The 20,586-nt window shown below is 58.3% G+C and overlaps 3 protein-coding genes across 3 annotated transcripts in view; 2 read left to right on the forward strand and 1 right to left on the reverse strand.

Moving 5' to 3' along the window:
- VOLCADRAFT_86439 (signal peptide peptidase) overlaps positions 1–5,649 on the forward strand; it is a gene marked incomplete at both ends in the record, with an annotated part of 16,576 nt that extends 10,927 nt beyond the window's left edge. Inside the window, 9 exons of the mRNA XM_002945896.1 lie at positions 309–455; positions 889–976; positions 1,157–1,336; positions 2,159–2,278; positions 2,635–2,692; positions 3,337–3,448; positions 4,075–4,216; positions 4,532–4,639; positions 5,095–5,649. Of these exons, the coding sequence (XP_002945942.1) occupies positions 309–455; positions 889–976; positions 1,157–1,336; positions 2,159–2,278; positions 2,635–2,692; positions 3,337–3,448; positions 4,075–4,216; positions 4,532–4,639; positions 5,095–5,649 (1,510 nt within the window). The remainder of the gene's footprint in view (positions 1–308; positions 456–888; positions 977–1,156; positions 1,337–2,158; positions 2,279–2,634; positions 2,693–3,336; positions 3,449–4,074; positions 4,217–4,531; positions 4,640–5,094) is intronic.
- Positions 5,650–8,034: 2,385 nt separating this feature from the next.
- VOLCADRAFT_115862 (uncharacterized protein) lies at positions 8,035–13,042 on the forward strand (the record flags this gene model as incomplete). Its single annotated transcript, XM_002945897.1, has 6 exons — positions 8,035–8,163; positions 8,562–8,648; positions 9,178–9,311; positions 10,104–10,194; positions 11,953–12,134; positions 12,846–13,042. Coding segments are annotated over 6 exons (819 nt in total), but the record flags the coding sequence as incomplete, so codon positions are not given.
- A 3,026-nt stretch (positions 13,043–16,068) lies between these two features.
- Positions 16,069–20,518, reverse strand: VOLCADRAFT_115863 (uncharacterized protein; the record flags this gene model as incomplete). Its single annotated transcript, XM_002946256.1, has 7 exons — positions 16,069–16,587; positions 17,110–17,549; positions 17,846–18,013; positions 18,210–18,351; positions 18,829–18,856; positions 19,333–19,385; positions 20,006–20,518. 7 exons carry the CDS (start codon positions 20,516–20,518, stop codon positions 16,069–16,071), a joined length of 1,863 nt encoding a protein of 620 aa, XP_002946302.1.
- Between the last annotated feature and the right edge of the window lie 68 nt (positions 20,519–20,586).

Raw genomic sequence — 20,586 nt, forward strand, 5'->3', positions numbered from 1 at the left:
CTTCGGGGGTTGTTGGGTGGGAAGTGGCCGAGTTGGGGGCGGGTGTTGGGGTGGAGAGTTAGGGGGGAAAAGACGAACCACAAACGAGTGAAGCTGCTGCCAGGGCAAGAGTTAAGGGGGGGTTAAAGCGAGAAGAACATCTCGGTGTCTCCCTGTGGGTAAATGTCTACTATAAGGAAGGAACCTCACTGCTCGGTTACTTGTCGTACATGTCGTAAAACGTGTGTGTGTATGTATGCGTGCACTCCCTCCGTGCACACCCCTCTCCCGCCGCTGCCACCGATGCCACAGATGTTCGCCGCTATGAGCTCCGCGCGGGGGCTGCCGGCGGAGTCTGTACGGCAGGCAGTGGACCAGGCTCCGCTGCTGCCAGCGGCCGCCACCGCTGCCAAGCTGCTGAACGGCACGAAATACAAGTACGAGTATGAGTCATTGCGCCCTTCGTTAGGGGTATGGTGGGGATGTGGTGGGGATGTCGTAGAGGTAGGGGCAAGGCCCACCCTAGCAGGGGACCCTGTGTTTGCGTGGAAGGTGTGAAGGCTTCGATGTGTAAATGAATGGACGTGTGGATGGGTGGGAAGTTTAAGTATGCGCGTGAGAGGAGGGACTATTGCACCTGGGAGGGTGACAGCAATGTTGGGTGCGGAGGAGGAATCTGGGGGTGCCTTTATGACGGAGGAGGGCGGACGCACGGAGCGGCACGAAACCCTAGAGTGACGGCCGCTACTACCTGCTACTGCCGCTACTGTTGCTTGCTGGTGCTGCTGGTGCTGCGGCTGACTATATAGCTGCTGTTAATGTTGTGAAGAGTCCTGCCTACATGTTCTTGTTGCTGTTGTTGTTGTCTGCTACTGCTTGCCTTCATGGCGATCACTGCTACTGCCGCAGGGACGAGGTGCAGGCGCTGTTTCGCATCAGCGACAAGGCACTGAAGGAGGAGAAGGAGCGATTGGGCAGCAAACATAAGCGCAGAAAGGTGAGGACGAGCACGTGGGGACGTGGGGACGTGGGGACGTGGGGACGTGGGGACTTGGGGACGGGGTGATGGGGTGATGGGGTGATGGGATGGGAACCTTCAAAAGGCCCCTTCAAGGCCCTTTTTGTTCTGGGGCCCTGCCACTGATTTCCCGCACCCCCCCCGTCCCCTCGTTCTCAGGACGATGTTCGCCTGGTCCGTGTTCCTGTTGACAAGTACATCCGGCTGCTGGACTTGAAGAAGTCTGCTGAGGCGGTCAGGGAGGGGCCGGGGGGCTGGCTGGGGGGCACGGCGTTCGAGGGACTGGTGCGGGCGGTGAGGGGCCAGCAGCAGCAGCAAGAGCAGCAGCAGCAGCAGCAGGTACGTGCGTGGTGGTGGGGGTGGGGGGGGTGGGGGTTGGCGGGGTGTGTTTTTGCGGCTTGTGGGGAATGTGTTTGCGGAGTAAGGTGCAATGCCTGCGGTGCTCTGCAGCCCCCTCCCGCCCCCTAAGCACACCACGACCAGGCCATGCATGCGAGTCTTTGAGTTCCGAGCCGGGCCCCTCCGGCCGACCTGTGTGCGTGTGTGTCCGTGTGTATGTCGGTCTGTGTGTGTGTCGGCCTGTGTGTCTATGTGTGTATGTGGGTGTTGTCGGGGCACCCGCTCTTCAGCCCCCCACCCCCTCAGGAGGCCGTTACCTGGTTCGGTGCTGCACATCGCACTCCATGAAACTTTTCCCCCGTCACTCCCCTCCCTCGCCTCCGTAGTTGGGTCGGTCGGGTCGGGCGCGTTTTGGGGTGTTGGGAGGAGCACTTGCATGTCACCAGCTTTTTATTACCAGCTTATCAGCCAGTATTGGTCCAACCTTGTCAATGCCGCCGCCAGGCCGGCGGCAAACTTTATTCCAGCTTCACGTCATCAGTTTTTTACTACTTCTTCGCTGCCTCTACACCAACCCTTACTTCTTTACGGCTTCGTTCTACTGCTTTTCTTCCGCTCTTATTTTAGTCTTGGCGGCTAGGTAGGTAGGCAGGTTTCCGCGGTCATCATCATTACATCATCTTGAGGTCGCCTCCTTCAGAACCGCCTACTGGTCAGTTATGCTTCTCTTTCCTTGGCAGCAGCTTCACTCGTTCGTGGTTTTTCTTTCCCCCCCATCCTGCCCTGCCCTGCCCTGCCCTGTCCTGTCCTGTCCTGTCCCAGGATGGTGGAGCTGAAGATTCTTTTTGGGGCGGTGGAAAGCGGCGCAGCAAGGTGGCGGTGGTGACGGCCTCGGGGCCCATTGTGCAGGGGCCGGTGCCGCCGGGCCAGTCGCAGGGGCAGGTAGGGGCTCGGGGGGAGGGTGAGTGGGCTGGGGTGGGGTGAAGATTTCGATGAAAAGAAGAAGAAGAAGAAGAAGAAGAAGAAGATTTCAATGGAGAAGAAGACGAAGACGAAGCTGAGGGGATATATCAAGTACTGGGAGTCTTGTCCAAAGCACCGGCTGCCGAAGCACCGGCACTCCAACCACCAACTGTCCTAAGCTGTCCTTACCATTGGTCTGCACTGGGAACTTAAGCCTCCTGGGGGTAAATTAAGGGGGTAACTTAATGCATGCCACGTGTATGTGTGTATGTGTGTGTATGTGTGTGTGTTGCCCCCCGGTCGGGGCCCCCTCCCTCACCCTCCCTAGCCCTCAGGTCATTGACGCCACAAAGCTGTGCCGCCAACTGGCGGCCCTCTTGGAGGACTCCACGGGTGTGTATGTATGTATGTATGTGTGGGTGGGGGTGTCGTGTGGGGGTTCTTGTGTGTGGGGAGGAAATCGGGGCGGGGTGGGAGAAATGCACTATGAAGCGGGGTGAGGAAGCACCCCGGGCGCGGGGAAGGGGAGGGGAGTGGGGATAGCGGTCATGGGTGCGAGTTGGATGATGCGAGGGACCCGGGGGAGATGTTTGCCTGTTATCGGCAGAGCGCGTTTGGGTTTGGGTACGGATGACGCGTGGCGCACACGCCGCCACGGCAACACCTTTCCAAGCTGTTCCCCTTCCTCCCCTTCCCCTTCCCTTTACACTGGGCCTGGGCCCAGATGCCGAACAGCTGCCCGGACATGTTGCCCACCTCCCCCCCCATCCAACCTCGTCCAGCAGCATCCGAGAACCATCCGCCTTCCTGTCCCTCGCTTCGCCCCCTTCTTCCCTGCCTTCCTTTCCTCCCCCTTTATTCCTTGGTATCAGCTTCACTCACTCGTTCGCCTCTCCCCTCTCTTCCCCTGCCGTCTCTCTGTGTATGTGTGTATGTATGTATGCATGTATCTGTCACATTCCACCGGCAGCTTACTACTTCCACTTTCTCGCTCATGATTTCCGCCCCCCCCCACTCACTCGCGCCCTCCCCCGCAGTCACCGCGGTGGTTGTGCGGGTGAACTCCCCGGGGGGCAGCGCCCTGGCCTCCGACTCGCTGCACCACGAACTGGTCCGGCTGAGGGCGGCGGGTAAGGTGGTGGTGGTCAGGTGAGACGGGAACTGGGCTGTGATGCCATGCGATGTTGGTAGGGGGGAGGGGGGGGGGAGCTCCTCGGGCCGCACGGAGTCAGGAGGCAGGGGAGACAGGGGCACACCTGGGCCCCGCCCAGGACTTAGGGTCTCCAACTCCGACGTCTTGTCGTGTTGGGATACTTTTATTTCCTCCACATTAACCCCCCCCCTCGTTCCCCGGGCCCTCGGCAGCCACCGGACAGCCTGATCCCTGCTGTTGTTCTTGTGGTCTTTTTGTCTGTCTGTATGTATGTTCCCCCTGGCGGCCAACGTCGGCACTTGATTGTTTTGCTGCATATACGTGTGGTAGAGTTGTGCTGTGTGCTCCCGACCCTTGTGCTGTGTTTCGGCCCCCGGCTCTCGCGGCCCACAGTGTAATCTAAGTCATACGTGTGGTAGATAATCCCCACCACCCTTACCACTTACCACCATTACCAGAAGATCCCATCCAACCGCCCTTAACGCCTCACACATCCACACACATAGCTACTCTTACACATGCACATCCACATACACACACACACACACACACACACGCGCGCGCACACACACACACACGTGACCGTCCCCCTTTCCAACAGCATGGGTGATGTTGCGGCCAGTGGGGGGTACTACCTGGCAGCTGCTGCGGACCACATCGTGGCTCAGCCGGGCAGTCTGACGGGCAGCATCGGTGTGCTGTTCGGGAAGGTCTACGTGGGCAAGACGCTGGAGGAGGCGGGCATTCGGAGCGAGGGGGTGACGGTGAGAGGGGTGGAGGGGGCCTGTCCGGGGAGATGTGATATGACGACAGGTCGGCAGGTCTGGATGAGTGTCAGTATCTGCCTGCCTGCCTGTCCGTCTGTCTGTCAGTTTGTAAGGCAGTGAGTCTGTCTGTCTGTCTGTGTCCTGGTCTCCGTGGGGGCTCCTGTGGCGGCTCCTGTCCTGCCGCACCTCCCCGTGCGCTTTGGACTGGTCGGCCGGTGACCATGCCTTTGCAGATGATTGCCCTCCCCACCTCCCCCTCACACCCCCACCTCCCCCTCACACACACCCCTCCCCCTCACACACACCCACTAGGTGGGTCGCAACGCCGACGCCCTCAGCCCCTTCACGGGCTTCACTCCGGACCAGGAGGCCCAGATGGAGGCCCTCATAGACCACGTGTACCAGGACTTCCTGGAGAAGGTAGCTGGCTGCTAAGGGGGGGGTTGAAATTGGAGGGGGGAGTAGGATCAGGCTGGGGACTGGTCGGGGGGAGGCGGATGTAGCGCCAAATGGTAGGGGCCGGACGGGAAGTGTGAGAAACCTGCCAGGAGGAGGGGGTTGGGTAGTGGGTTGGGGCCCCGGTCAGTAGGCGGGGGCATGGGGAGGGTTTCTCAGGATGGCGGTGTGGGGAAGAGGAGGTGGCAGTGGTTTCTGGAGGGCGAGGGAGGGGCTGTAGGAAGGTGGGTAGGGGCAGCTGGGCGCCTGGTCAAATCCACTGCTCCACCAATTCGTCCGCTGACCTTTGACGTGCCGTGTTCGCCGCCTAATGCGGCGTTGTTAAGCGTTGCTTGGTGTTCGGTGTGTTAAATACGTCCTCACGCGTACATACGTACATGCGTACATACACGCATACACCCGCACTTATACCCCAAAAGGTGTCGAGAGGTCGCGGGCGGCCGGTGGAGGAGGTTAGGCAGCTCGCCAAAGGCAAGGTGTATACCGGGCGACAAGCGCACGAAGTGGGTCTTGTGGACGAGCTTGGCGGCCTGGAGACTGCCGTACAGCGCGCCAAGCAGCTGGCGGGACTTCCGGAGGACGCGGAGGTTGTGTCGTACCCGCCTCGCCGCATTCCGCTGCTGCTGCAGCTGTTGCGGCGGTCCGGCGCGATTCCGCAACCCGGAGACAGCGACAGCGGCGGCGGCGGCGGCGGTGTTGCATCGCCGCGGCACCTTGCGGCGGCGTTTCTAGAGAGCTCTGGGCTGGGGGGAGCGGCGCTGTGGGGCCTTGCTGGCGGTGCCGTGGACTTGTCTGCTGCAGCAGCTGTCGGCGGCGTGTCGCTGGGATTGGGGTTTGGCCGGGGGTCGGGGTCGGGGTCGGGGTTGGAGGCGGCGGCGGCGCATGTTGGCGGCAGTCTGGTGCCGCTGCTCCTCGCTGGCGGACGTCCTCAGCTCTATTCGGTCGAGGCCGCCCGGCTGGCCCAGGAGGTGTAGTTTCCGGGAGGGTGGGTTGGAACGACAGACTGACAGACAGATGAGAAGGAGGGGCGAACTGACAGACGGATTGATTGGGGGTGAAGCGTTGCTGGCTTGACTAGCTGGACAGACAGCAGTGCGGACTTTGGGATAATTTGGAATTTTGGTTTTTCTTTGGGGGGGAGGAAATTGTGTGTGTGGGGGCGGTGTTGAGGAGCGTGTAAGGGTATATGTAGGTGTTGCGGCCGGTTCGTGGGACATGGCGCCGGCGTGGCGCCGCTTGCTGCGCCTTCTTTGATACGCACGTGCGTATGTGGAGGCGGTCAGCGAGGGAGCGCAAGGAGGAGGAATCACAGGAGGTTGCAAGATGCAACAAAAGAGTAGGTCTTCCTGTGTGGCTTTGGTGGCATGGTGGGGAGGGAAGGGAGCGTCCCCACGGGGAATCAAATCCTGTGGCTCACCAGATTGCGCGCCGGCGTTATTCAGGCCGTAGGCTTACGCGTATGTTGGTCGTATATATATATATATATATATATATAGATAGATAGATAGATAGATAGATAGATAGATAGATAGATAGATAGATAGATAGATAGATAGATAGATAGATATATATTATATACACGATATCTACGTTGTGTGGCATTAACTATCGGTAGGAGGTTGATATGCTGGAGCGGAGCCACCGCGTGCTCATGTACGGTGTGTCCATAAACTGCACTTGTAACACGTTGGAGCTGTGTGTGTGTGTGGCGGGGGGGGGGAGCGAGGCGGCAAGACGCGACATGTTGGTAAGTGCTGAATGTGCAGCTGTCAGGCGCGTGCATGAAGGGAGCCTGTATAGGAAACATGCGGTGAAGGTATTTAGCTGTTAGCGAATTCCCGTTGTTGTTGCAGCCTTCTGTCTGTTGCAATCCTGTCGTGTTGTCACCTCCGTCATGGCCCTCAATACGAGCTGGCTGATTGAGAAGCAGCAGGTCTATGCAGCAGTAGCCTACTGGACGGCGCTCGCAGAGAGAGGTGAACTGGGAAAGGATCTCAGCAGTGCGTCCGAGGCAGGCAGGCCGAGGCCGAGATTGGCAAAAGCGAAAGAAGGGTGATTAATGACGCTACGTCAACTGGACAGGAAGACACCCATCTGACTGAACTTAAACTGCTGCATCTGCTCTGGATGTCCTTCAGCGTAGCTTGCGATGTACGGTATCATTGTTATTGGGCACGGTGACCACCTCACGGAGGAGGAGCAGCTGCACCACGGCGCCACACAAGTGAATCAAAAACCGTCATGTACTACCGGGGTAAGATGGTGACGATGAATTTCTTGGCAGTCCTCCAGGGACTTCGGAGATGCCCCTGGGTTCTGTGTTGTGCAGTTTGACTTGCCTACGCGGTGCATGGCCGCTCTTACCTCTCCATCCCGACTCTCCGCTTGGTGTTAGGTGCTAGGCGTTTGTGACCTGGTTGTGATTTCCGCGGCGGCATTTGAACCGTATGTTTTTTTGTACAACTCCTTGCCATGCGCTCTGGAGTTTCTTCTCTGTGAATCCTTCAGTTTCGTCACGGGTTATATGGTTAGTGTTGGGAGTTGGGTGGGCCTTTAGTAAAGAAAGTGTCAAGGCGCTTGGTGGCCCTGGGGTTGGAGGAACGTCTGCTTTATGCCATGTCGGGTGACCAACCTGGATCCCTTGTAACAGAGAATCCTAAAAAGGAAAGGGGACATGTATCCGAGCAGTCACAGATGTCAACTTGGAAATGTTGCTGACTGGGACACGTGGCCGGTGGAGTCGCCGCATCAAAGCGGCGTGCACAGCGCAGGGTAAACGGCATCGTCACGACCATTCACCTTCCAGTGCTGGTGATTGCAACGAGCAGGGTTTCCCAACACAAACGAGAGCTTATGGTGATTGTTTTGATAGATCGGGGGACCGTAGGCGAATCATCGAAATTCTTTGGCTCAAGTCAACCTATTTCATAGTATTGGTAAGACCTGTAAAGGTACTCCGAAACCGCTGCGCCACTGCAATTGTTATTATCTGGGTTGACTCGAAATTGTGTAAACGTATAGTTGCGGATCTTTCCATCCAAATCATGGACTGGCAGAAAGTGACATTCACTGAGCTTATTGACGCGCTTAAGACCGTTAGTTGGAGCGCACCGCGTCCTTTGTCGGAATTCTTTCGTGCATTTGGCAAGTTTCAAAATTCTTGCGTCTTTATTCTTGCGATATAGGGAAGCAACATCCATTTCGTTTGACCATGCGCAGGACCGCCGCGTGGTTTAACTAGTCGATTGAAAAATAACTTCTACTATTATCGCACGTAAGAAACTCTATAACCAGCTTTAGGCGCTTGGAAGGCTGTCCGCCGACGTTTGACGTGGAAAGTTCCCCTCGCTTCCCCGCAGAAACTACCTGGTAATATTAGTCCTTTCTTTCATAGTATGCTTCTTACGCAACCCGTCGGCGCTGGCGTCTTTAGCGCTGGTCGTTCTGGGCGTGAGCTGTTGCAACGACCCGTTCGCGACGGGACTAAAGTGAGTCACCAGCGCTGGGGCTGAAAGTTGTTGCGTGCTCTCAACTCCCCCCCTCACCTACACGCTGCCGGGATGTTGCGTATTCATTGCGTATCCAGACCAATGTCGGCAGGCTGCGTACTCCATCACACTGTAGACATGTTGCACGCAGCGCCGTCCGCTACACACCAACAGGTTTGCAGCTGCGGGGTTTACGTGTTCCCCACCACCTACAACACACACATGAAAAACTAACACTTACCCAGGTATCACGCTCGCCTTCAAGAGGTCAACACCCTAGGAATTCCTTTTCCCTGTCAGCAATTGTCCCTGACCTCAACACTTGTTAACATATTTTGCATGTCTTTTTGCATGTTTATTATTTCTCCTATTCCCCCTGTTCACCGCGACTGTTGCAGTGACACGCTGCTTCACTCCTTGCGGAAGGTCGCTCCCCGGCTGGTAGCACGAGCACGAGCAAAAGCCGGCTCCGACGGAGTCGTAGGGTGAGGGGTTCTGGGGGTTAAGGAGGTCAAAAATGCAGAGATACCCAGATGGGCGGTTGAAACAGCAGCTGGCTGAACGGCTAAACGGCCAACTTTGGGCCGATCAGGTTAAGAAAATCAACGCTGCATACCTGAACAGCAACCAAACGGGCGTATGACCCAGATGAGTTGCTTGAAGGGTTAGGCGGAGGTGCCCGACATGATCAGAGCTTGAGTTCCGCCGACTGAAGTGCTGCATCCCGGGCGCGGACTGATGGTCACATCCACCTGGGTGACTGTTTGCGGGGACCAGGGGGACCAGGGGCCGCAGTAGGGCCCGCGCTCGCTGGGTAGGAGGGTGCCCAGGTCGCCATCTGTCATATGCTAACCGAGCTTTTGCACCTCTACCCGCTGCCTGCCTCTACCCGAGGTCATACCCGCATCTCGTGGGCCCCAAGGTCTCCCACAGCTCGCGCTGTGCCTGCTTCCCTCCTTTCCTCCTTACCCCGCCTGTGTCTCAACACCCTTCCCCCTCCTTCACTCGACGCAGCCTCCACAAGCGGCGGCGGGTCTACATTGTGTTGCTTCCCCGCTCTCTGGTGGCGGTCGGGCTCGTCAGTGGGGGCCTGGTGGCGGTGTATTGGAGCCATGCGCTGCTCACTTTGAGCTGGGCGATACTACTAGGTGGGTCGTGGGAGGGTCGGGAAGCCACGCCGTGCAGGGTGTGGCTGTGATGCGGCCAGCAGCGGGCAGAGGGCAGGGTTGGACGCGGCGGGTGTTGAGTGCATCTGCCTGAGTCAGGTGTGTAAGGGGATCGCTGGGTGGGTATAATGAAGACCCGTCGGGAGGTGGACTGGGCTCTTACGGCATTTGCTGATGTAGCTGAAGTGAAGGTATGCTGGCAAAGGGGTGGCTGGCTGGAACGATAGCTTGGGTGATAGGCCGAAGGGCGCTTGCCAGGAGGCGTGATGGGAGGCAGATACGAGGAAGGGTCCGGGAGGGTCCGGGGAGGGCAATCATGGTACCGAAAGCACGTTAGCTTTTATGCTGTTTGTGTGTTTGTGAGAGCGGGTAGATGGCTGCTGATGAGCTGTGTGTGGACTTGGCTGGACTGGACTGGGAACATGGCGGAGCCGTTTCTTCTGGGTACTACACGAGGATGTCTACACTGGGTGGAGAGACGGCGTTGCGGTGCTGTCGCCTGCTGTACTTCCTCCTAACTGCTGTTCCCGCGGTCCGCCCGCCCGTATTCCCCCACTTCCCCCGCCGTTCAGCCACCTCTTGTGGCCTCACTGTCCTCCTTGGCGCTTCACCCGCTCACATAGTTCACCTCTAGCTGCTCAAGTCCTATCCGAGGGCATTTCGCAAGAATGCGTCCTGGGTCTTCGTTGTTGTGCCTTTGCTGCTTCCTGTCCTCCTAACATCCCTCCCCTTGCGCCCCCTCCCTCGTTGCTGCCGTGTTTCGCTTCCCTTCAGGCCTGGGGCTGCCACTGCTTCATGCCAGCTTCCGACTACCCAACCTAAAGGCCAAAATAGCCTCCGCGCGGGAGGAGTTTAGAGCAGTTTGGTAGGTGGCGCTTGGGAGTTGTTTTTCTACCAGTAAGGACTAGCAACGCAAGGAGACAGTGACGGACGTTTGTCGTAAAAAGTGGGGGGCTTGGGACTTGTGGGACCAGCGGATTCCGGCACACGAGACGAGATTACACAAGGATTCTAAATCCAACTCATATCGTAAGTAAAAGTGAGGAGGGTAGGATCCTCCGCAGGCTTGCCCTTCCCTCCACTCGCCTTGTGCGGGGCACCAAACCTTCCCGAATCACGAGTATCAAAGTTTGCCTCTCCGCAGCCAAGTCGCGCACGGTACAAAAACACCGCCAATCCGTACGTAGCATGCCCACATTAACCCAGATGCCTACGCTCTGCTCAAAAGCCCCACATTAATATATGTTCTTTGACGTATCAACATCGCCACAAAAGGCAGGATGGGCCAATAGCCCATGAGTTCATGGGCTATACATCACCCAGTCGTTCAGAAGGCATACCGCTACATTGCTCCACACGGTCTTCTTCTCAGGGTCCCGCCTGCACCAGCCCTCCGCCTCCACCGCACCCCATTGGTTGACGCGGCCTGGGTCCACCCCGACCACTCACACCACCACCACCCCACCCGCAGGTGTTCAGATCCCGTACCCCTACCCCCCCATACCTCTACCCTAGCCGTAGTCCTCTCGAGGCTCACACTGCACTTTGGTCCCATCCAACCATTCATCCATCCACCCATCCACTCATCATCCATCCATTCATCCACTCATCCAATCGTAAAGGCGCGCCCGCGACCTCATTCTCGTCTGGGTTCGACGTCTAGTCATTAACCCGCGCAGCAATTTTAACCCACCCCCATTCCCTCCCCACCAGGCGGGGGTACCAAGCGGAGCTGTACGATTACACCCACAGCATGTAATACACACAGGCTACGAGCATCCGGCCCATTCCGAGGCCCAGGTGCAGGGAGGGGCTGCTGGTAGAGAAACCTGAAGCAGTCTGGGACGCAGCAAGTCCTCTCCCTCCCCTTCGCCCACTCAGTAGTAAGCGCGGTGACAGAACTACTCCATTCGCCGCGCCGCGGATATAGCTAGCGGCTGAAATGCTATACGCGCTTTAGGAGGAGAAGTAGGCGTTTGCTGCTGCAGGCGGCCGTACTACCCTACTGGATTCATACCTCGTCTGCAACCCTTGGGACTCCTTTTCTCTAGAGCCCCTACGTCCCCTGTATATACACCACCAGCACCCCCACACACACACCGTGGAGCCTAAAGCATGAGGGTCTGAAAGTAGCGCACAAAGGTGCCAGGGGTGTGTTCGGACGTCTGCCAATCCATCGGGGGACGCAAGCCCAGTCCAGGACACACGCATGCACCCGTGGAAGGGAGGTGCCTTGGAGCCATGAGGAGCGGCGAGCTGCTGCTGCTGCTGGTGCTGCTTGGTGGAAAGGGCAGGTGGTTTCTCCGGGAAGCCTAATACCTGAGCCTAGAAATGTGCGGCAGCTGTCGGCCCAGTAAGAGCTAGATGAGCGCCGCCAGCGGCTGCCCTCACTCCACTGCGCTTCCCACTTGGACGAGTATAGGCGGCCGCAGATTCCAAGGTCGCTTCGGCTCTCAGCTCTTCCACTCCACCCGGCGGGGCTCCCGTTCCCATAAGCATGCGGCGTCAAGCCACATCCGGCTGGTGCGTGCACTTGCCTGTGCGGGTTCTTGCGGTGGCGCACAGCGCTGCTCCGCAAGCACCCCTTGCAGTGCCATGGTAACGGCCCTGGGCCACTGCGGAGGATGCTGCGGGAGACTAAGAGCTCCTCCGCGGGCAAGAAGGAGCCCTCGAGAGGCAAGCAGGGTGTAAGGAAGGGGGACAAGGAGATGGGAACCAGGTTGTTTCAGCCGCAAGCAGCAGGACCGCGGGATGAGGTCACAACCCGGGACAGGACGTTCTCGGTCGGGGCCCGTCTTCCATCCAGTGCGGTTGCACTCAACTTATTGATGGAGCAGACCTCCCGTGCCCCAGAGTATTGGGAGACTGCTGTGGCTGCCGCTGTGGCCGCTGGCTGTCCGTGGAGCCCCAGGGTGATTACATCTCCTCGGCGGCCTTTCCGGCCAGCTGACTGGCTGAGCAGCTAGGTGGCTGACTCTAGACGGCAGGAAGCCGCAGCTGCGGTAGGGAGCTGCTGGGGGGCCTGGGGCAGGGGACCTAATGTAGTCATGGACGATAAAGGCGTGTGTTGGTCGTCCCACCCGGCCACGGGGTCAGCAGTTGCTCAATCAGCGCGTGAGTCTGTATCGGCAGGAAGGTAGTGGGGAGACTGTGCCGCTGGTGGGGTAGCTGTGCGCTTGGAGGCGAAGGAGGAAGAGGAGGAGGGGCGTTTACGGGGGAACGATGAGGCTGCAGGTCCACCGGCTCCCGCTCCTGTAGGTTCCCCAGCGTCAGTGGTTCGGGGCTTTAGCTGAGATGCGCCGGCTGGAAGGCGGGTCGGAAGGTCTTGGTTGGACTGCAGGGCTGAGGAGGGTCCGGCTGTGCCGGGCACGGGGGAGGCCTGCACGGCTGATGATATGCTGGAAGAGCTTGAGGGGAGGCGTTGGCTTGTAAGCTTTGGACCATCTGAGCGCCACCAGACCCAATCTTTACCCTCCTCGCCCTCAATTTCATCCTCGTCTTCCGCCTCCGCCTCAGCCAATTTGCCGGTAGCCTTTGCGATGGCGAAATCGCCGAGCACTCGCGCGAGAGCGTCGTCGTTGCGTTTTTTCACTTCATCACTGTGGACGTTTATGGCAGTTGCCAAGCTGTCCGTCAGGTGTGACGGTGTTGGCTCCGCTTGCGGCGCGTCAGGTGTCGACACGAAGATGCGCGTCCCACGACAGCTGAAATAATGAGAATAAGAACTTGTACATGGATTACGTCGTAATCGAGAAGCTCGTAAGAAGGCAACTCCGTGAGGCGAAAAAACGTTCATTGAGCCTATAAATTGGTTCTGTCGGCGACCAAACCCTCAGTTTCTTTCCAACCAAGTTTTCACCAAACACTTATGGCCAGCGCGAATTTCAAAGAAACACATAAGCCTAATCCCTACTGCTGACAGCCCACAGGGACCCGTACAGTGTACTAATAGCCTGGATCCTGTTGCGAGACCCAACCTCCCCACAGTTCCATTTCTCTCAATTACACAAAAGATGGGGGCCCTTGTGAAGCAGCTGCCCGCGTTTCCAAAGCACGTATGGTGATGTGGAAGGTGCAGAAGTACGTCGGTGAAATACAATGTGGTAGGACTGGAGAGAATAGTGTAGCAGTATAATGTATTGTGAGTGTAGCTGAAGCTTTCATCGTGGGCGCGTCTCGTTGCAAGCTAAGCAACGCGTATACATGACGTGTAGCATCAGTCCTCAGTTCACTTCTTGTAAATAGGGGGGTCCTTGTGAAGCAGCTGCCCGCGTTTCCAAAGCCCGTATGGTGTTGGATTGTAAGGTGCCCAAGTACGTTTGCGAGGAAGAGAATGTGGCCAGGCTGGAGAGGCAAGTGCAGTGGCATATTGGAATGTGAGATTAGCGTAAGCGAGTTACAGGGCGTTTTATTGCACGGGCGAATTTACGTGCAAATCTTTCACCGTAGCATCAGTCCTCAGTTCACTTCTTGGAACGAACATCAGCATAGGTGCAAGCCCTCTCGCTTGGAGGGATATGCAAACAAACATCCTGATAGGGGTAAACTCGCACGCTACCGAGCATTCAACCGAGCACATGCATGCTTAGTTGAATGGTGAGATGCGACCCCCCCTTCATTTCGTGCTCGGCAAGCCTGCCACCGCGTACTGGATATGTTGGCGATGTTACAGAACGCTGCAACTTGGTTTCTGTGCGCATTGCGTACGTTGCTGGACCCCGCCGACCAAAACTACACGTGCCCAACTGAAGACATTCCCGGTGGTTGTGCAGCAGCTCTTGAGGCTGTTGCTGGCTGAAATCCATCCTGAGCTGTTGCAACACGGCTAACGCGGGCACGTCCCTATGCACAGCAAATAGCTGTTCCAAGCCAGCAGCGGCGTCCATGTCACCGACCAGGCTCTAAACGTCTTATCTGTTCTTATGGAAATTTAATTAAGTTTATGTATGTTATACTTTGCGCAACTTTGTAATTTGACTTTACTCTGAACAAGGTGCTGCATACAACTGCATGTTCCCATCTGAAGACAATGCCGGTGGTTATTCAGCAGCTCTTGAGCTTGCTGCTGGCTCAAGTCCTTCCGCAGTTGCTGCAACACGGCTAACGCAGGCACGGCCGAATGCGCTGCGAAAAGCTGTTCCAAGCCCTCAGCGGCATCCATTTTACTTGCAAGGTTCTGAACGACTTTCGCGATTCTTAACTTTACCTAATTCTGAGATGTTATTATTTATTTCGTAAGAGTGTAACTTGAGTTTAGTCGGAACAATGTGCATTATGCGCTGCGCTACCGAAAGCAGGCGCCTTATGGCTTGCACACAACTGCCTCTTCGCCGAACGCTTCATCTTCCCGCGGCAGTTTCACGAGCCCAGTGTTGCAAGCTACGACGATAGCTTCCATTGCTTTCAGTTACTGCAAAGCAGCCACGCAATAGTCCAGCCTGCATGCCGCGTGCGACTATGGCCAGCAAGACAAACTACGCAATGCGCTGGCGCACCTCCAAGAAATTTATATACACTTGTACAGGCGCATTTTGCGAATCCCACGCGCGCATCCGCGCGGTGAATTTCGCTCCTGGCTTTTTTGGACGATGTACGAACGGTTTATTCGCGAAGTACGACGGCTCACATTTCTGCGAGGGGCTGCTTAACGAACATCAGCATAGGTCCAAGCCCTCTCGCTTGGAGGGATATATGCACAAAACATCCTGATAGGTAAACTCGCATGCTACCGAGCATTCAACCGAGCACATGCATGCTTAGTTGAATGGTGAGATGCGACCCCCCTTCATTTCGTGCTCGGCAAGCCTGCCACCGCGTATCGGATATGTTGGCGATGTTACAGAGGCGCTGCACCTTGGTTTCTGTGCGCAATGCATACGATGCTCGACCCCGCCGACCAAAACTACACGTGCCCAACTGAAGACACACCGGTGGTTGTGCAGCAGCTCTTGAGGCTTTGTTGGCTGAAATCCATCCTGAGACGCTGCACCTCGGTACCTGTGCGCAATGCGTACGCTGCTCGCCCGCGCCGACCAAAACTACATGTTCCCATCTGAAGACAATGCCGGTGGTTCTTAAACAGAATTTGAGCTTGCTGCTGGCTCAAGTCCTTCCGTAGTTGCTGCAACACGGCTAACGCAGGCACGGCCGAATGCGCTGCGAAAAGCTGTTCCAAGCCCTCAGCGGCATCCATTTTACTTGCAAGGTTCTGAACGACTTTCGCGATTCTTCTCTTTACCTAATTCTGCGATGTTATTATTTATTTCGTAAGAGTGTAACTTGAGTTTAGTCGGAACAATGTGCATTATGCGCTGCGCTACCGAAAGCAGGCGCCTTATGGCTGATTCTTCGCCCGACGCTTCATCTTCCGCGGCAGTTTCACGAGCCCAGTGTTGCAAGCTACGACGTAGGCTTTCGGTTGTTTCAGATACTGCAAAGCAGCCACGCAATAGTCCAGCCTGCATGCCGGGTGCGACTATGGCCAACAAGACCACCTGCGCAATGCGCTGGCGCACCTTCAAGAAATTTATATACACTTGTACAGGCGCATTTTGTGAATCGCACGCGCGCATCTGCGCGGCAAAATTCGCTCCTGGCTTTTTTGGGACGATGTACGAACGGTTTATTCGCGAAGTACGACCGGACACATTTCTGCGAGGGGCTGCTTAATCAACGCTCCCTCCATCACACAAATCAACGCGAACAACGCATTCAATATAGCAGCACACAGCCTCCCTCATCAATCGTCGCCGCCAAAGAGCCCCCACAGCGTCCGCAGCAGCCCCGTCACACCACCTCCCTCCTCGCCTCCGCCGCCATCATCTGACCCGCCCAAATCCCACTTCATCTCTCCATCGCCACTACCCGGCTGGCCCCAGCTCTTCCCCGTATCAAACCCATCTCCCCCATACCCTCCAAACCCACCTCCCATCTCACCACCGCCCGTCGCCCCCGGTGGCGACGCAGGCCCCGCCCCGCCAAAGCCCCCTGCTGCCGCGCCACCGCCCAACGGCACATCCCCCGCTGCCGTCCCCGCCGCAGCACCCGCAGCGCCTGCCGGCCCCGGGCCCTCCGAAGCGCCTCCCTGGCTTTCCCCCGTGCCAACCCCGCCTTCAACCCCGCCCCCGGGCATCACCACCAACGGCGGCACCAGACCTCCTCCCGAGTGCGAGTGTTGTGAGAAGTAGTCGTAGTCGATGGTGATGGCGCAGGCGAGTGCCACCATGCGCTCCGACAACTCCAACGGCCGGGCAACGACCTACTTGTACGGGAGGGCACGAGGGTGGGGAAGGGGGAGGGGGAGGGATGGAATGGCTGTGGTGTCTGGCGAGAAGGAGGCCGAGAGGTGTGGGAACGTTTCTCCTGAAGTTTGAGGTAATGGTTTTTTCCCTCTACCGTGCGTGCAACGCGACTCACGTCTGAGAGGTGTGTCTCGTTCCCCCCCCCGGCCCTAGGGGCCCCCACCCACCGAAAGACTAGCTCTGACAGCAGCGAGCCGCAAGGGGCCAGGGGAGGTAGGTGGTGAAGGACTATCAAGCGACGCGCCGTACAGCATGGCACGGCTGTACAAGTACGACATGGCGCCACGATGGCCCTAGGGGGCCACGCCTAGAGACAGGCTTCTGCCTGCCCCCAACGAGGAGGGCGCAGTGCCGTACGTACAGGTACGTGCTGTCAGAACCCCGACATCCGCGTGCTGTCCTGCTGGTTGCCGTACATGGCGCCCTAGAAGCCCAGGGGGTTCCAGAATTAATCCCTCCCTCCCTCTCTCCCCACCCACCAACTGATTTCCACTCGCCACCGGAATAACCGCCACATCCGTACGAGCCATCGCCATCGGCGTCACTGACGGACTCGCAGCAGCCGGCACCTCTGCAGCAGCCGGCAGCGGTGTACCCGCCACCACCGTTGCGCCGGGCGACGGAGGCGGCGGCGGCGATGGCGGCGGAGTAGCCGCCGCCGCGGGCGCCGTAGGCGCCGCCCCGGCAGCGCCAGCCGCCTGCTGTTGCTGCTGCAGTTGCTGTTGTTGTTGCTGCTGCTGGTGTTGTAAAAGGGCCTGTTGGTGTTGCTCCAGCTGCTGGCCCTGGTAACCAAAGTGGATGACGTACTTGCCGGCGTCCGTGAAGATCTCCCGCGCAAAGCCCTGGAAGTTGCGGTCCACCAAGGCCAGGGCACCCCCCTGCCCGTCCTTGAGCTCGAACTCCCAGGCCAGGAAGTTGCCTGAACAGGACACACAAAAAGCCATATAGCATATATAGCAGGAACACATAACACAGATTCTGCAAACACGCGCAACAAGAGCCTGGATAACCCCTCCGAGACCAATTCTTTGCCATCCCCTTACAGCCCTTATTAAATTCAACGCCCACGCGGGGTGGGGCCCCGCCGCTCCGCTGCGTGGGCCGCACCGCTGCCGCTCCAAAGCTTATTCTGAACACTCCCCTCCGAGTGTTGAGAACCCGCCAAGCCAAGTCCAGCCATCCAAGCCGCAGCTCACCCCCGGCCCCCTCACGCACCCGAAATGGCGGCGAACTGGGACTTGTCCAGGTAGAGGTCGTAGTTCCGCTTCAGGAGGTGCCAGCGCTGTTGGATCTCACCCACGGGGCGGCCCGCACCGTCCTCCACGAACATGGTGGAGGAAATCAGGTAGGCGGGGCGCCGCAGTCGGAACAACACCTGTGACCCTGCGGGGAGTGGACGGGGGTGAGGGGGGTGAGGGGGTGAGGGGGTGAGGGGGGCGGGGGTGAGGGGAGGCGGGGTTGGGGGCCGGGAAAGACTGCAATCTGCAAAAGATCTGAAAAAACAAAAGATGTAACACTGCCGACAACCCCCCCAATCCCCGTAACCTCATCCACCCAGCCACCCACCCGGCCACCCTACCGTCCGCGCTGAGTACGGTGGCGGTGAAAGAGCGGCGAGTCCTCAGCAGCTGCCGACCGATCTCCTTGCCGAAACCGCCGAAGTCCTCGGCCACCAGGGCCACCAAGGTGCCTTTCTCGTCGTACACTGTGTACTTGTTGGCCTGAGGGGGTGCGTGCGGGGCGAAGATGATGATGATGATCAGCAGCAGCAGCAGCAGCACCATCACCAGGCGTGGGTGGGTGTGAACGCGGGGTTGGGTGAAGAGGTAGGGGGTTGAGACGGGTGAGGCGGGTGAGGGGAAAGACGAACCCCGAACGAGTGAAGCTGCTGCCAGGGCAAGAGTGTACCAGACGTAGAACTGACCAAAAGGCGTTTTTGAAGTGAGAGGGGGGTGACCGAGATCCGCGGGACACAGGCTCACGCCCAGGCCGCCGTCGCTCCACTACTTGGCAGGCAGGACACGGGCTGCTGCGCGGGCCCCGTCACCCCACCAGGCTTTTTGGCTTTTTGTCCATTTGTAACTCCATCGCCTCCCGCCCACCCGTGCATTGGCCCGCGATGCGACACCCCCCCCACACCACCCGCAACCCCCACACCACCCGCCACCCCCCCCAGCGGCAGCCCACCACTTCCACACCTGCTCGTAGCCGAAGATCACTGTCCCCCTGAGCACGGGCCGCAAGCCGCCACCGCCGCCGCCGCCGTCACCCCCACCACCATCACCCCCACCGGGGCAGCATCAGTTCCAGGTTGCAGATTTGTTTGGAGTGGAAGGAGGGAGGGGCAAGGAAAGGTATGGGGGTTTTGCACGTGTGTACGGGAGGAGCATCCAGCATGCCAAGATCGTGGCGAGAAGGAGCGGTTAAGGGGAGTCGGTGTACAGATATACAGCTGTACAGTTATGCAGTTATACAGATATGCAGTTGTACATAGCAGGCGGGGAAAACATGGAGCGGGGAAAACATGGGCCCGCTGAGCAGTACAGAGCAGTACAAGGACCCAAGGACTTAGGAGCGAACCCCAGCTACAGTAAGCTATGCCGTACACCCGCACGGGAGCAAGCTCCATATCCTCCCCTCCCCTTCCCTCCCCGGCTGGTATCAATGACGTCAGCACGGGTATGTACGACAGTCGTACGCACCATTCGATGGGCCGCGTAACGATGAGCGCGGGGTGGTCCAGCGCAGCCACCAGCTGGGGGACGTGGCGGGCGCGGCGCGGGGGTGTATGTACGGCAGTACGAGGCGACAGTAGCGGCGGGAGCAACGGCAATGTCAAGCGGGGTTAAACTCACGGCCAGGGTCCAGTTGTACGGAATATTCGTGTCTTTATGCGGGCCATCAATTTGCGGCGGCGGCCGTCCAAGCCACTTGTACGGCAGTTTCCAATACCCCCTCCCAGGCCCGTCAAAGGTGATCGGCGTGTTGGAACCCTTCCCCCCGAGGGGGCCCCCGCGGGAGGAACGCCTGGGTTGGACGCCTCCTCCCCCCGAGACACACACATACACACATACACATACATATACACACAACAGACACACATACACACATATACACACAACAGACACACATACACACATATACACATACAGACGACACACACGACAGGGCCCTTCCCCCGAACTCCAGATCTGTAGGTCTTAGTGTCTCAACTCACTTTAGAGCAAATATCCGCAGTTCCCCCACACGCCTAGACAGCAATCGTACATGATGGCTGTGGACACCGCTGTGGGCCCCAGTGGGAATGTGAGATACACATACACACACACACACACACACACACACACACACACACACACACACACGCACACACACCTGCGCCTCCGATGCCGGGCCTTCCGCGGGCGTTACAGCCGTCGTTGTGGCAGGTACGACACCTGACGGCTGCTGCTGAGATTCGACAGCTCCGCTATTGTCGTATCCGGAAGTGGTGTCGGCGCCGGACAGACGGTGGGGCCCAGGCTCCGTCAGTCGCTCCCGCCGCCGCCGCGCTGCTGCCAGGCGTCGTACTGCCGCCGCCGCAGCAGCAGTATCGGCGCCATCGGAGCCTCCTGCTAGGGGCGCTGTGGAGCAGTGGACGTAGCGGAACGTCGCTAGCAGTGCGGGCCAACCAGAGGTACTGCAGGCGGTGGGTGGCTGGGGGCCCTCAGGGGAGGACCTGGAGCTGAGGAGACCCGTCGCATTTGAAAGCGCCCGGAAATGGCGAAGTGCTGGGTCGATACGGCCTCTCAAAGAGGGGCAAGAGGGATACGCACGAGCGGCTTCGGCAGCAGCCCAAATGCCTACTTGTGCGCTGGCCTTGCGCAGGAGTAACTGAACTGGTTGCATGATACGTAAGCCTTTTATTTGTTCTAGATCAGTACTTGCCGTCGCGGTTAAATGCACCGCGACGGCCT

The sequence above is a fragment of the Volvox carteri genome, assembly GCF_000143455.1.
Source record: "Volvox carteri f. nagariensis unplaced genomic scaffold VOLCAscaffold_1, whole genome shotgun sequence".
Taxonomy (NCBI): domain Eukaryota; kingdom Viridiplantae; phylum Chlorophyta; class Chlorophyceae; order Chlamydomonadales; family Volvocaceae; genus Volvox; species Volvox carteri.